The sequence below is a fragment of the Eleutherodactylus coqui genome, chromosome 9 (genome assembly GCF_035609145.1).
Source record: "Eleutherodactylus coqui strain aEleCoq1 chromosome 9, aEleCoq1.hap1, whole genome shotgun sequence".
Classification (NCBI taxonomy): Eukaryota; Metazoa; Chordata; class Amphibia; order Anura; family Eleutherodactylidae; genus Eleutherodactylus; species Eleutherodactylus coqui.
In genome coordinates, this window is record NC_089845.1 from 79,214,705 (window position 1) to 79,228,409 (window position 13,705).

Below are 13,705 nucleotides of genomic sequence, written 5' to 3' on the forward strand. Positions count from 1 at the left end.
GGGAGGCGGAGAGGTAGAAGAAAGCTGCAGGAGGGGGACAAGCAGAAACTCACAAGCTGTAGCAGCAATTTTTTTTTAACCATTTCATAGCTACTGAAATCCTTTCTACACTGCTCAGTGCTGCTATGATTTGTTTCTGTGCGCTACAGAAATCGAGAAGATATTCTACTTCCTCATGTGTGCAATGTATGAAGCCAACATAGCAGCTGGTTTCCAAGCACCAGCTCTGGAAGACTAAGAATAAGTGATGAAGCCTACAGAGAGGGAAAACTAGTGCAAATGTCACATAATCGCCAGAGTAAGGGTTATCCTCATTTAAAAAAATACACTGGTATAGCAATGCAAGATAGAAATAAAGGTCCACTATACTTGTTTAATGTCCAAGAGGATTAGGTATAAAAAGAATAAAATCGGTACAGCTCAGAAGACCATCAATAAGAAAACAGCAACTGTTTATTTTGGTATTGCGAAAGGATTCACTCTTAAGAGGACATGAAATCTTTAGCACCAGTGGGGCAGGTTTCTGCCAATATGTGCCTGTAATAAGATCCACTGAATAACCATATGGCTTCTTGGAGGAGGGAAATGGATCCTACTGCATAATCATAGCATACTGAAAGTCACTGAAAGTGTCCCATGACCACATTAAAAAAGAACAAAAAAAAAAAAGGCAAGAAGGGTTACTCTGAATCTTTCTCTTAGGATGAAATGAAATCTAGAAGTCAAAACGCCATCTCAACACAAGGAACACCCTATAAGGTGTCCAAGGATGCCCTATAGAAGACATCTAAAGCAGAACTGTGTGTTAACTTTTACAAATCATAAAGCCAGACTTGCACAACAATCTGCAACTTTTTGCTATTGTTCCGCCGACCTCGCCACTTTTAGAAGAGAAAACAAATACTGGAGCGGGTGTGGCAAAAGGTGGCAAGGCCATTCATGGCTGAACCAAAATTACTAGAATTTATGCCAAACACTGGATAAATTATACCACTAATCCAGAGCAGCCGACATAGATTTGACTTCCTAGCGCACGGGATGTCCAGAGGTGCACAAATAATTTGGCTGGCACCTTTCACTCCCGGATATCTTAAATGACTAAGACCAGCATCTTCTACTCCTGTCTCAGTAGACTCCTCATTGTTTATACATCAAAGCAGTGACCGAGAAGCTCCTCATAAATGGGCTACGCTAACAGATTGCTTCTTTTGCTATTTTATGATCAGAATGGGTTGTTTTTAATGCTATAAAATGTAACAAGTTCTGGCGGATGATTCATGACCGAGCAACAGTGAATTTTTTCCCATTTCATAGTTTGCTTATAAAACGTGTCTATAAAATAACAAATACAAAACGTTTCAATGTTCCCAAATAAAACGCACCGCAGTGTGATTTGTTATTTTCTATATTACAAAAACATACAAAAAAATAATACATGTCAAAAAGAAACAAACTTTTCATAGCAGTTAATATTCCAGATGGGAACAGTATCCAGTTACATGGCATTCTCATTCCATCCCCAGGTAACAAAAACACATTTTTTTTTACAAAATCTTTAACAAAATAATTTTATTATATACTGGAAATAAAAATGAAAAAAAAAAATGTGGTAGACAGTATGTGAGCATTTTCTGCTGCTCTGGAATAATAAAAGGTCTAGGTTTCATTCTAAATATTGCACAGTTTGAAAGGTACCAAAAAAATTAGAAAGTCACAATCTTGGGAAATATCTCACATTTAAGCAAATCTACCAAGAAACATAAAGCATGTTGTTTCTACAGTAGCTCTATCTTTAGGAAGATTGGAATGAAATACAGTATAGTTAGGATGTAGGTGTAATTATATAATATATACAATTACACAAACACTTGATATCTGCTCTCCTTCACCCCTGAGATTTGTTTTAAATAACTGAAAAAGTTGGGAAAAAAAAAAATTAAAGACTATGGCGACTTTCTGAATACAATATCCATAAATGGCAATGGAGAACCTCACTAAAGTCAAAGGCTGTAGTCACAGTTTGTAAAGGGCCTAAAAGAACAAAAACAAGAGAAAAGTAACAAAAAGTCAAAGTCATTGAAAGGGGTAAGACCTCTTTGTGTCAAGATGTCAAGAAAGCTTCACTTTCATAATCTCGTGTGCAAATAACACGGATAAAAATAAAAATAAAAAAACTGAATCAATTAATGCAAGCCGTCTTTGATATCAACTTGGGCAGTTCGAAGAAAATGTTCAGATCACTTCTGACAAGTGAAGATGATTTAGGACACGAGTTTCGACTGCAGCTCCATCTCCGCTGCTTGTTTGAGGGCAACATCAACCAACAACTGGAAGCCACTGAAATCCTGATTGTGATCCGGTGGAGTAGGCGGAGGAGTGTTGAAAAGTCCACTTTGTGCATTTGTGTTTTGTCCTAATTTTAGAGTGTCTTCGTGGCAGACCAGCGAGGTTTCCGTTACTTTGTTTGCCTCGGATGGCTGCTGTTCTGGGATTTGTCCAGCATTCAATACATGGGTGAAGTTGAAGGGAGCATCATTTAGTGACGTTACAGTGGTATGACAGATGACTGAGGGGCGAGCCAGGAGAGATTGCTGAGAAGACAGTTGAGAGGCCAGTAACTTCCCTGAGTTCTGGTTAGGTCCCGTGGAGCTGAAGTGAAAAGAGTTCTCGTCTATAGTGGGAATGTAGGGCTTCGCCCCTGTTGGAGAGTCCATCTGTATCACGTCTGTGATTTTGGCTCCCTTCCGCGATATGGTAAACTGATTAGGGTCTTTTCCATCTTTTCGTAACATATCGGGCAGAAGCCTACGCCTTGCATTGATGAACCAGTTGCAAACCTACAAAGAAAAAAAATATATATATATATAGTGACTTTCTTTCCTCATTACACTGGAGTTAAGCTTCACGATAAACGAATTGACATGACATTTACTTAGCAAGGAAGAATGGGAATTCTTTGGCATTCAGCTGTTGCTGAATAACTCATGGCAGGCTAAGCATTGCAGGAGATGAAGTTTAGAAACAACTGTAATGGGAAAGCTGCCCGGCCCTGCTGTAATTCTGGGATGGGAAATGCCATATGAATTCTCAGCATCCAAGTGTAGTATCTGGATTTTTCAACACATCCCATGCACGTCTTAAAATTGTTACACCCAAGCAAAAATATGTACTTGGTTCCTACAGGAATTCAATGATGTGGGAGGGTGTCAGCGTTTTTGTTGCAGCTTTATGTATCTGTAGGTTTGGGGTTTTTTCCCCCGACTTGACGTGTCTAAATCATATCAGTGAAGTGCGAAAAAAATGATAAACATAAATGCACCTTATTATAAAAGTGTCTGGAAGTTTTGTTATTTCTGGGAATGAATTGTTGACCTCAGACTAAAACTTCTGCATGCAGGTTAGAGAGGAGATACATCAGAATCAAAAGTTTCTGCTAAAACAAAGAACTGGTTGTCCCTCTGTAATAACGCCTGAGGAATGTTACGTCTACGAGACGGCTGAAGGGGGGTTTTTTTTCCAGAAGTTTTTTTAATGTTGTTCACATGTTATTTCCCATACCTTAGGCGAACGGTGGGAAGTTTTGCTTTGAAACAAGATGCTGTTTGTCTTCTAGCAGAGACTGAGGTGACTCACTAGACTGCTGAACTTACTGTGCTACCATGCATATCTTCATCTACCTCACGCCCACCTGGACAACGTTAACCCTTGCACTGCAAGCACAACGTCCCGTTTCAAGATGAGGAGCGCACAAAAGACCAGCAGTTTCCTACATTGTGTATATGCATAAGGTGAAGGGAGTTAACCATTTCTTATGAAGGGTAGTAGGAATGGCCTGTCTTGGTCATCTATTTTGACACTATGGTCTCAGTGAAGCCTAAATGTGACCTGTTACTGGGCATCACGTGGAAATTGCAAATATCGTTCTTCGTTTAAACCGAAGTTGAGGAGAAAAAACAAAAAAAAACAATACATACAGTATTGCTTATGTATGAGCAATTCTCCCCTATGTCTGCTTGACTACGTACCATGAAATGGCTCCAAAGTACATAAACTTTCCAGAATCTACAACCTTGGCATTACCGAGGCACCAGACCAAGTATGATCCATCATCAAGGACTATATTCCACCTCCCCCCCCACCTACCCCCCCCCAAAAAACAAACATTTAATTCAGACAGCCTCTCCTACTCAAAAAAAAAAAAAAAGCTTATTTACTGGTCCGATTCCTCTTAGAGGATGTCAAACAAGAGGACATGATGTTTCCTGGGTAAACTAGAGAAAGACAGAATTGTTCAACCCGGAGCAAACCATTCTGACAGTTCTGCACTTATTGTCCCCCATGGACTTCCCCCGTGGACATTGTGTATTTGCCTCGCACGTACCCCGCTAACAAGGACATGCTGCAGCAGAGAAACACAAACCAACACAACATACGCAGGAAACACTTTTCAATGGTTCTGGTAGGTAACCCACTTTATAATACCCTGTGTCTACCTATCCTTAAAAGTATACTTTCGACATAGAAAGAGCATCCAACGTAATTTACGGCATGAAGCCATGAACTGCAGGGTCCAGCTTTGACCACAGATGATCAGAAGCAGTATTGTATGGTATTCCTCAAACATACCTGTAGTGTGGAGAGATGTGTCTGCCGAGACAAAAGGGCTTTTTCTTGTTCCGAGGGGTAGGCATTATAGCGATGCTCATACAACCAGTCTCGCAGAATCTGGACTGACTCTTTAGGTAGGTTTCCACGCCTCCTTCTCTTCCCTGAGCCAGCAGTAGAGGAGAGATCCAGTGGAATATCCATACCATCGTCATCCTCAGTCTCACTGCCTGAGAGTGGAACTAAACCTAGAAAAGAAACAGGTCAACATTAACACCATAACATTACCTTAATAACATCTCCAAATACAATTCATTCCTTTATTAAAAATAAATGTAGAGAATACAGATGTAGGGACATCACCACGTCGGGTGGCTCCGGCTTGGTGAGAATCACCTTTATTCACATAGCGCGTGCATATTATGTAGCACTTTGCATCACTTGCTTTCCGTCCCCATTGGGGCTCACAATCTATATTCACTTAGCTGTATGTTCTTCTACATAGGATACATTATTCTAACAAAGATACATTGTATCAGTCAGGGCTTTCCATGAAGAGGGCAACATGTGTATTACAAGTCAATCATGCCCACGGTATCTTGTCAAGTATGATCTTATAAGGACATATTCTTCTCTTACAGCCAATGCGAAGGACAATAATCTCCCTCATTGTATTTATGGATTGGGATTCCCACAGCGTACACTTGTCACGGATCCATTTCATACCATAGAAGTCGTAATAGGTCTGCTTCACCTGCCATTATCTCTTTAACATTAAAAGGCAAAGAAAACCCCACTAGGACATTGTATAGAGGAGGTAAACAAAGCAATGCGAGAATGAGCAGTGTTTAAGGACGCCAACGGTAATCAATCACCGCGGATTGTTAGGGCCGTATTGTGTGGCAGGATGAATGTGACAGACGCCGTCTCCATCACCAAACACAATGTGGAATCTGAATGAGCCGGGACATAAAACTGGATATTTTCAGGCTATAGCGAAAGTCAGAACTCCCCCTAGACGACAGTTAAAGCCACAAGCTGATTGCGTAAAACACTTCATTTGAAAGTTAAACATGTTTGTAAACAGAGAATTACACTGCTGTGATAGCTTAGCATAAAGCCGTCTTGTGTGCTCAGTGCCAGCACTCCGGGTAACAAATGGGCGCTAGGCTGTCTCCAGCAAATCACTGCATTAATGTTAATAAGTTATTAGCACAGCGCTTTCCCTTTCTGAGCAACGGTTATGTCATTTCACACTGACACAGGCCTGACAGATGACTCAAGGAGGGTTGCAAAACAGAAACCCGAGGGCTGCTTACTTCACTGTATAATCCGAGCGCAGTAACAAGAATTTAGTCATTTACATGAAGAACATTGAGTCAGGCTTGGCACAGAGGCATCTACGTAAAGAGGAAGGGTTATGCCTATACTGTCCCAGTATATCGTATCCCTTGAGGGGTGCAGCAAAAAAAAACAAAAAAACAAAACAAAAACACAACACCTTCCTTAAAACCAGCCGAACCCAAGACTCTAGATGTAAACTACAGAAGACATAATGATTAATTTTTAACCTATAGGAAAAAAGTTAAAGTGGCCTTCATCAAGTAAGGATCGGTTTTGGGAAGCCTGCCAAACATTAAAAACAGTGCCTGGGTATGTAAACAGATCTAAAAGCAGCAAGTGCTGTAATAGGCCGTCAATCCCAACAGGAAACTGCTCAGACTGAACACACAAGTAGTCAGAGCGCTTATCAGTTGCGTAAGTAAATAGTGGAGTTAAAAAACTGCTTTGCTTGAGGATCCTGTCATTTGTAATGGTTACTTGTCCTGGTCAAAAACCACCCATAAATATCTAGATGTGGCTGGTAGAAGAGATTAAACCTGAGCTCCGAACTCCTAGATCACTTTATGATGGGGTTTCAGTATTTTAGGTTTTGTTCTACAACAGTCACAAACAGAAACTGTATAGAAAAAGTTTATAAAGGCTGACATAGCAAGATCAATGAACAGTCATGATTTTCAAGGCAGAACGTGCCAAATCTTCAAAGATGGGGCAATACTCCTTAAATTATTGCTCTAAAAGTCACTGTTTTAGTAAACTTCTACTAAAATGTTTGTGAATTGCGTAATTATCGTTGCTACCTATGCAGCCACCCTATGAGCTACTATAGTGCAAGTAGCAGTACTGGAGTCAAGAAAGAGAGGGGTTATTAGGCCGCTCTATTAGCTGAGGGATCCATGGGGAGTAGTCCGATCATACAACTGTCTTCAAGCTTCACTTCCATAAACTTTCACCGAGTTCAGTGCTTGCTAGATCTGACATAAAACTTTATGGATTGTTTCTTTTTTTAAAGCCTCGATTGAAGAAGGTGACATAAAAAGTAGTGACATACCGATGACACTGACAGATGTCAGTACATTATAGTTGTGAGGGTGGAAGTGGTTAGAAAATAAAGCACGTGGAGATTGCAGGGACGATATACAACACATGCAGAAGGTTTATGTGTTTGTAGAGCGACTTCAAACACTGGGTGCCCGCAGACACAAGATAACTCAGTCAAAGTCCACGAAATGTTAATTATGACCAACACTCACAAGGCAAGTCATCCAGTAGTCCAAAGAAATAATAATATTTATATCAATCTAAGCCAATTCTTTATTGATTTAGCACATTTGCAGGTTTTACATCCATGGGATACAAAGAATGTGTTTTCCATGACTCCAGTAACATCACATCTGCATAGATTATCAGAGGAGTAAAAAAAAAAAGTGTAAATGTCAGTTTTAGGACTTGGCTGCGGATGACTTTTCACAAACAGGAATCTAAGGGACTTTCCAATAAGATGCATTTCTCAAGTTCCCCTTCAGGGATCATTAATAACAGCTTGATAGAAATCTCTTACTGAATTGGTGAAGTACACCCAGTATCCGCCAGCCATGGATGAGCTTGGAAGAAGGAGTCTTGGAAGGATATAGTAGGAGAAATCTTCCAGACTGTCCTCCTTTTACTAGCAACAATCTGAACAAAAGCTGCAAACATGTCCAAATAGCAGGGGGGGGATGGGGAGCCAGCCTTTTGTTTCAACTGCTTGAAAAAGTTACAAGCATCTGCAAGCACTTTCTCACATCCTGATCTGTCAGCAGCACTGCCCCCTCCCTGTCACCCTGTTCCTCTCCTTCCAACGTGCCCTGCTGTCTTCTATGTGAACAATGCTGAGCACACACAATCCGGCTCACATGGCACATACAGTCAGCTCTTTTACTCTGCAACTCACTCTTTAAATTTCCTCCACTATGCATTTCCTAAAGGCGGATAACATTTGACCACAGGGAAGGAAAATAAATAAATAAAGAAGGAGTACGTAATGGTCACACAAGTCAACACAAAGCCCTGATGACCTTTAAATGGTCTCCTCTTTCCAAATTTAGCAAAAAGTCATGCCATTTCTTCCCCTAAAAGGGTTTCTTGCACCTTCTGGGCTGTATAACCCCAGCAGTGTCCCATCTCGCTCCATGTCAGTGAGCGAAGCACATGGTGCTCAGAGGAACAAAGGAATTCAAACTTGTGAGTCTGGGAGGGATGTTGAGTGAAGTCTCACAAAGACTTGTCCCATCTGCCTTCTAAAAGTCTCTCCAAAACTTTTACTAAAGTGGTTAACAAAACTTTAAGAAAAACTCATAATCAGCAAAATAGTTGTCCTAAAAAAAGAAAAAAAAAAAAAGTTCTGCAGCCCTTCCCTCAGGAATGCAAGTCTACTCTCCAAACAAAGACTTTCCCAGGACATGAAGAACGGTGAGAGCTAGAAACTTCTAACAGGGACTAAAAGAGAAAAAAAAAAAAACTTTGTAGAAAGTCAAGCAGAAGGCCCTTTAAAATAAAATAAAAAGTCTAAAAAGGGGTTCTGTGAAGCTACAATCCCAGCGCTTGTATCCCCAGGACATGTGGCTGGAGTGACCTCCCTCGTGCAGAAAGTTTCTTTGTTCCACAAGTGAGGCTGAGCCATGCTCCACTTTTCCTTTGTGTACTGCTCTGTGCTCAGACTCTTGCCCCAGCAGACTTTTACCCATCACAACAAACATTTACCTCCAATTACAATAAGAATCATTACATTTAAAAAAAAAAAAATCCTAAAAAAAAAAACAAACAAAAAAAAAAGTGTAAAAAAAAAAAAACAAAACAAAAAAAACTTCCTCCAAGTCCCAACAACTCATCAGCCCTGACCCTTTCTCCAAGACTAGAGATGCCACCTGGGCACTGCGGTCAGACATGGCTACTACTACTCTGTATGGACAGGCAGCTGAACACACGCTCAGGTTGACAGCCAAGTATCAGCATGGGGAAAACAAACGTCCAGACAGCGAGTGTCTGCCGGCAGGATCCCGGCGGCGGCGGCAGCAGTGGCACCCACCTTTCTTCACCTTCATCATGGAGCCGGTTAGTTCCCTATGACAATGCGGCGTGTCCCGGGATGTCCCGCACACAATGACTGGGGTGCCGAGAGGTAGATGGAGTGTACCGCTGCTCACACTAGTAGGACTCCGCTCTCATCACACCCTCCTCCTCCTCCTCCTCCTCCTCCTCCCAGTGACTGTCAGACACAAGGGGAGGAGAGAGCCGCTGCTGCCCCCTCTCCTGCAGACACGGCGCTCACAGGCTGCGCCAGGGGGAGCTGCTCGCACTCATTCAGCCGCTGCCGCTTCCTGTTATGTTCCCAGACAGACGTTTGATCATTAAACTGCAGAGGCGGCTCCTGCGCTCATTCTTCTCCGCTCTGACAGCTGCCTCTCCTGTTGCTGCGGGATGGTCCCTCCCTCCCCCCGTACTAACTTCTGCGCCAACTTTTTTTTTTTTAACCCCTTGTAACGCGCACTAAACAATAGCAGCGTCCCATACCGCAGCAAGCCCGCCCACGGTTGCACAACGTTCATGACAACATGAGAACCGTGCTGTCAGGTCACACAACTACACACATGGGCCGTTTCCGGGACGGAACAATAAAAAAAAAAAAGGGCTTCAGGCTAGAGCTAGTGAGGTCACCGCCGCCCGTGCTGCCGCTGCTGCAGTGACTGTCACTATAGGGATGACGTCACCCAGGCAAATAACTGACACTGACTAGTGTGGCGTCACGTGGTGCAGCGGCTCCTGTCAGCTGCTTCCCGCGCAATTTTCGCGTTGCTTTCCTGAAGCATTGTGTCTGCTCTAACCGTCTTGTCACAGACGGCCTGCCGGGTCATGAGAGACCGGGCTGGGGTGGAAGAGGACACCTCAGCAGCAGTTAGGGCTGTTCAGCTGTCACGTACTGTGAAAAAAAGACTCAAAATAAAAGTCATCAGTTGTCTGCTGTGTGGGGGTTCAAAATGGTGGCCAGACATTCTGACTGAAACGCTGCGCGACAAATAATGGCGCAGCCCTTACAACTAGTTCAGGGGGATTAATTACCAAGCTTTCCAGACTCATGAATGGAAAGTGTGCCTCATCATACATTGCGTGTTAGGGCCCACATGGGCGTATGTGCCCCCGAGTAATGCCCGCTGATTTCTATAAGGCCACTCACACGTCTACATAAAAATCATGTCTTATTTTGGGGCATTTTAGTCATATAGGCTATGGGGATTTACCATCCGCAGCAAGTGTTTGTGTTGTGTATTGTACGCCTGTGTGAGGCTGCGTGCCCACGAGCGAGAATATCTGCCCCATTCTTTAGAATGGCGTCCTACACATGAGAGGTGTTCCCTCACAGCGATGCTGCTGCGGGGTAAAAAAATACCCCAAAACTCTGCATCTCCTATTTTTTCGCATCCCTTGGAACATATTGCCCATTGTTTTCGATGGCACCTCAAAGACATGGCATGCCGTGTGATGCGCTTGTGAGCGGTCCTAATGAAATCAATGGGAAATGCTTGCAATCCTCTATGGCACCCGGGGATCGGAATCTCACAGGAGCGATGGGAGGCGTTTTTGCATGAAAATATCTTGCATCCTTGAGTAAAAAAACACCCATTGACGATACTGAGAAGTAGGGGGGGAGGGGAGGGGGTTTAACAGCCTAAGGGCGCGGTCACACGAGCGTAGGCGTATTTATGTTCGCACGTGCGCAGCGTTTAATCGCCGGAAAGAACGTTTTTCGGCGATCATGACCGGAGCTAGAAAGCGTATTATCGTTTGTTCCTACTTTGCAAACTATCTTTTCGGCCACCGAATATGCGTTGGCGCGTATTTCGGTCGCATATGTTCCGTTTTTTTTCGGGTTGCCGTTTTTACGCGCCGTAAAATCGCCCGTGCGAACGAATACATTGGAAACCAACGCCTCAGATGGTCACGTATATACGTTTGGTCGCAAAAACGTGCCGTTTATGCGCTCGTGTGAACGCACCCTGATATCGCGCTCGCCCATGTGAATGCAAAGGCCAATTTACACAACAATTAGCGCTCAACATTCGTTTAGCTTACAAAAAAAAAAAAAAAAGCTCGTTAGCTCACTGGCTTGTCGTTCCGTGTAAATTCTCCCTGCTTCCCACAGGAAGTGAAGTGAGCGAGAAGCGGACAAGAAGCCAGTGGCCAGTCTTTCTGTTTGAATGCTCTGCACAAGCTCCGATGACCTTAGCGGTGATGTCGGCACTCGCGCAGTCCTCCAAAAGACTGTCGCCCGTGTTAAAGGGCCTTAAGACTGCCTTCACGCTTGCGAGAAAAATCGCACTTTTTTTTTTTTTTGAGTGACACGAGAAAACAGAGGAATATCAAACCCGTGCTTTTCAAGGGCTTCATTCCCATTCGCGTTGTTTTCTGTCCTGCGATGTTGCAAGATTTGGAAATCGCTGCCTGCCCTATCCTTCTGAGTTTTTTTTTTTTTTTTAAATCGCTCACGTTTCCCTATGGAGCCTCCATTTTGTCGCATCACAACGCACGAACTTGCAATGTTTGTGCAATTTTAACATTAGGAACTCCTATTGTCGTCTATCGCGCAAGAAAATGGCAGGCAGATGCGATGTAAGATGATTTTTCGGAAAAAGCACTTCTCATTACCAAATGTGCGATTTTGCCGCGACGATATTGCGATCGCCAGTGTGAAGGAGCTCTAAGTGTAGTTGAAAACGACACAGATTTGTTATTAAAGGTGCGTTATAACACAGGGTAGGGCATACTTGCCGATCAGTGGGGGTCTCATCACGGAGACCCATGCCAGTCTCAAGAACAAGGGTCCCTTATCCCCCTCGGTCATTGCGGAGGTCACTTCTTCCTGCGCGGCGACGCCTAAATGAATGTAGCGGTGGTCGCACATGCAGGTCAGCGCTGCATTAATTTCAACAGTGGAGAATGGACAGTCAGCGCAGTTGTGTGACCAGCGCTCCATTCAGTCTCCTGCTAACCGCGGGGGGTGCAGTGACTCCGCAGTGAGGTGGTCAGGGGGATATGGGACCTCCGTTCTTAAGATCGGCGGGGGTCTCAGCGCGAGACTTCCACTGATCAGTAATGTTAGTAGAACCCTTTGAAGAGTGTATTCAGTTGGTATAGTTGGGATGTGATTAAGGCTGGGGCACATCCGTGCCTTTGGCGACAACACGGGTCACATGACCAAAGACTGCAGTGTAGCCGTGCGATCACACAAGCTAACAGAACTCAATGTTGCAAGTTGCCATGAACCGCAAATCGCTGAAAATTCAGCAAGGTTGGATTTTTTGCGACCTGTAGATCACGGTTGCATCCTCAAAGCACATACAAAAATGCAGCTTTTTTTGTGCTATTACAAAAATTATGTCAAAAATTACGTTAAGTTTAATTAGGTCCATTTGCGTGCGTATAGTGCTGTATTTTTGCGCACGCGGGGCCAGTTCACATGTGTGCACAACACACCCTTTCTGTGGATTAAAAGGCTGTTGCCTAATGAGGTCTACATGTACTTTTTCCCCGCAGTTTTGCGCAGTGTTTCACGCATCACCTCGCATATCTGCATGCCTCCCATAGACTTCTATGGGGCCTTTGCTGTGCAAACCGCAGAAGGATAGAGCAGGTCCTACTGCAAACCACACGCACGAGAATGAAACCAGTGGGATCAACAGGTTCTATTCTCTGTTTAGCACTTGTTTATTTTACACGCACAAATACGGTCATGTGATGAAACCCTGGGCTGGGTTCACACAGGGTGGATTTACCGCGGAAATTCCGTCCGGAATTTCCCTGCAGCAAATCTGCCTGCGGCCGCTAATCCTGGCATTAGCCAGCCATGTGGACAAGATTTGTCAAAAATCTCGCCCACACAGGGCGGCAAAGCCGGCGCTGCGGAGTGGATTCCCCGGCCGCAGCATGTCAATTTTTTATATTTTTCTGTTGCAGCCGCGCTCTCTTCTACGGGAGCGCTGGCCGCAGCGGAAAAGCATGTAGCCAAGCCGCTCCAAAACCTGTGGCTAAGTGGAAATCTCACATTTTCTCGCTGCGGACAAACCGCGAGATTTCCGTCTGGATTCAGCCCTGTGGGAACCCAGCCTTAAGGTTGAGGTCAGATGTTTTTTTTTCAGTTTGGCGGTCATTTTTTACATTGTTTTTTAAATTACCGTAGAATATTTTGTCATAAAAACTGCCGCATGTGAACTGAATCTTCTAATAATTGAATTGAAAATTGGGTCAAATTGCTGTAAAGCCGTGTGTTTTATTTCCGATGCTGTTTTTACAGCATGTTATTTGCCCCATCTGAATTCGCCCCCTAGAGAGCTGCGAGTAATGCATCGCCCTCATAAATAAGTAAGCAGCCACCGACTCAATAGCTTATCCAATGATGAATGTCCCGGCTTCACATAGACGTGTTTCATTTCAATGGTTTTTCCTAGAGATTTTTCCTGGAGGTTTTTCCCCGCTCTCCCTCCGAATCTTTTGAGACGAGCGGGCAGGTACTCTAAATGGCAATACTCGCTTGAGTAATTTGCCTTAACGAGTACGCTCGCTCGTCTCTAGTTCCTTCACATATCTGCGTTTTGGGCGTGCCTTTCGGTCTCACAAAAAAGAAACCCAGAACATGTTCTATTTTTCTACATATTTGCACACAAAAGGTCCCCATAGAAATTAAGGGGGGTTACGCAAATAAACATGCAATACGCATGGAGACGCG

The 13,705-nt window shown here is 43.7% G+C and overlaps 1 protein-coding gene across 1 annotated transcript; it reads right to left on the bottom strand.

The window, feature by feature from the left end:
- Positions 1-1,389: 1,389 nt before the first annotated feature.
- On the bottom strand, positions 1,390-9,170 carry TGIF1 (TGFB induced factor homeobox 1). The gene is made up of 3 exons (XM_066579603.1): positions 9,014-9,170; positions 4,627-4,853; positions 1,390-2,837 (listed from the first exon to the last, which is right to left on the bottom strand). Exons 1-3 carry the CDS (start codon positions 9,030-9,032, stop codon positions 2,262-2,264), a joined length of 822 nt encoding a protein of 273 aa, XP_066435700.1. The 5' UTR covers positions 9,033-9,170; the 3' UTR covers positions 1,390-2,261.
- Between the last annotated feature and the right edge of the window lie 4,535 nt (positions 9,171-13,705).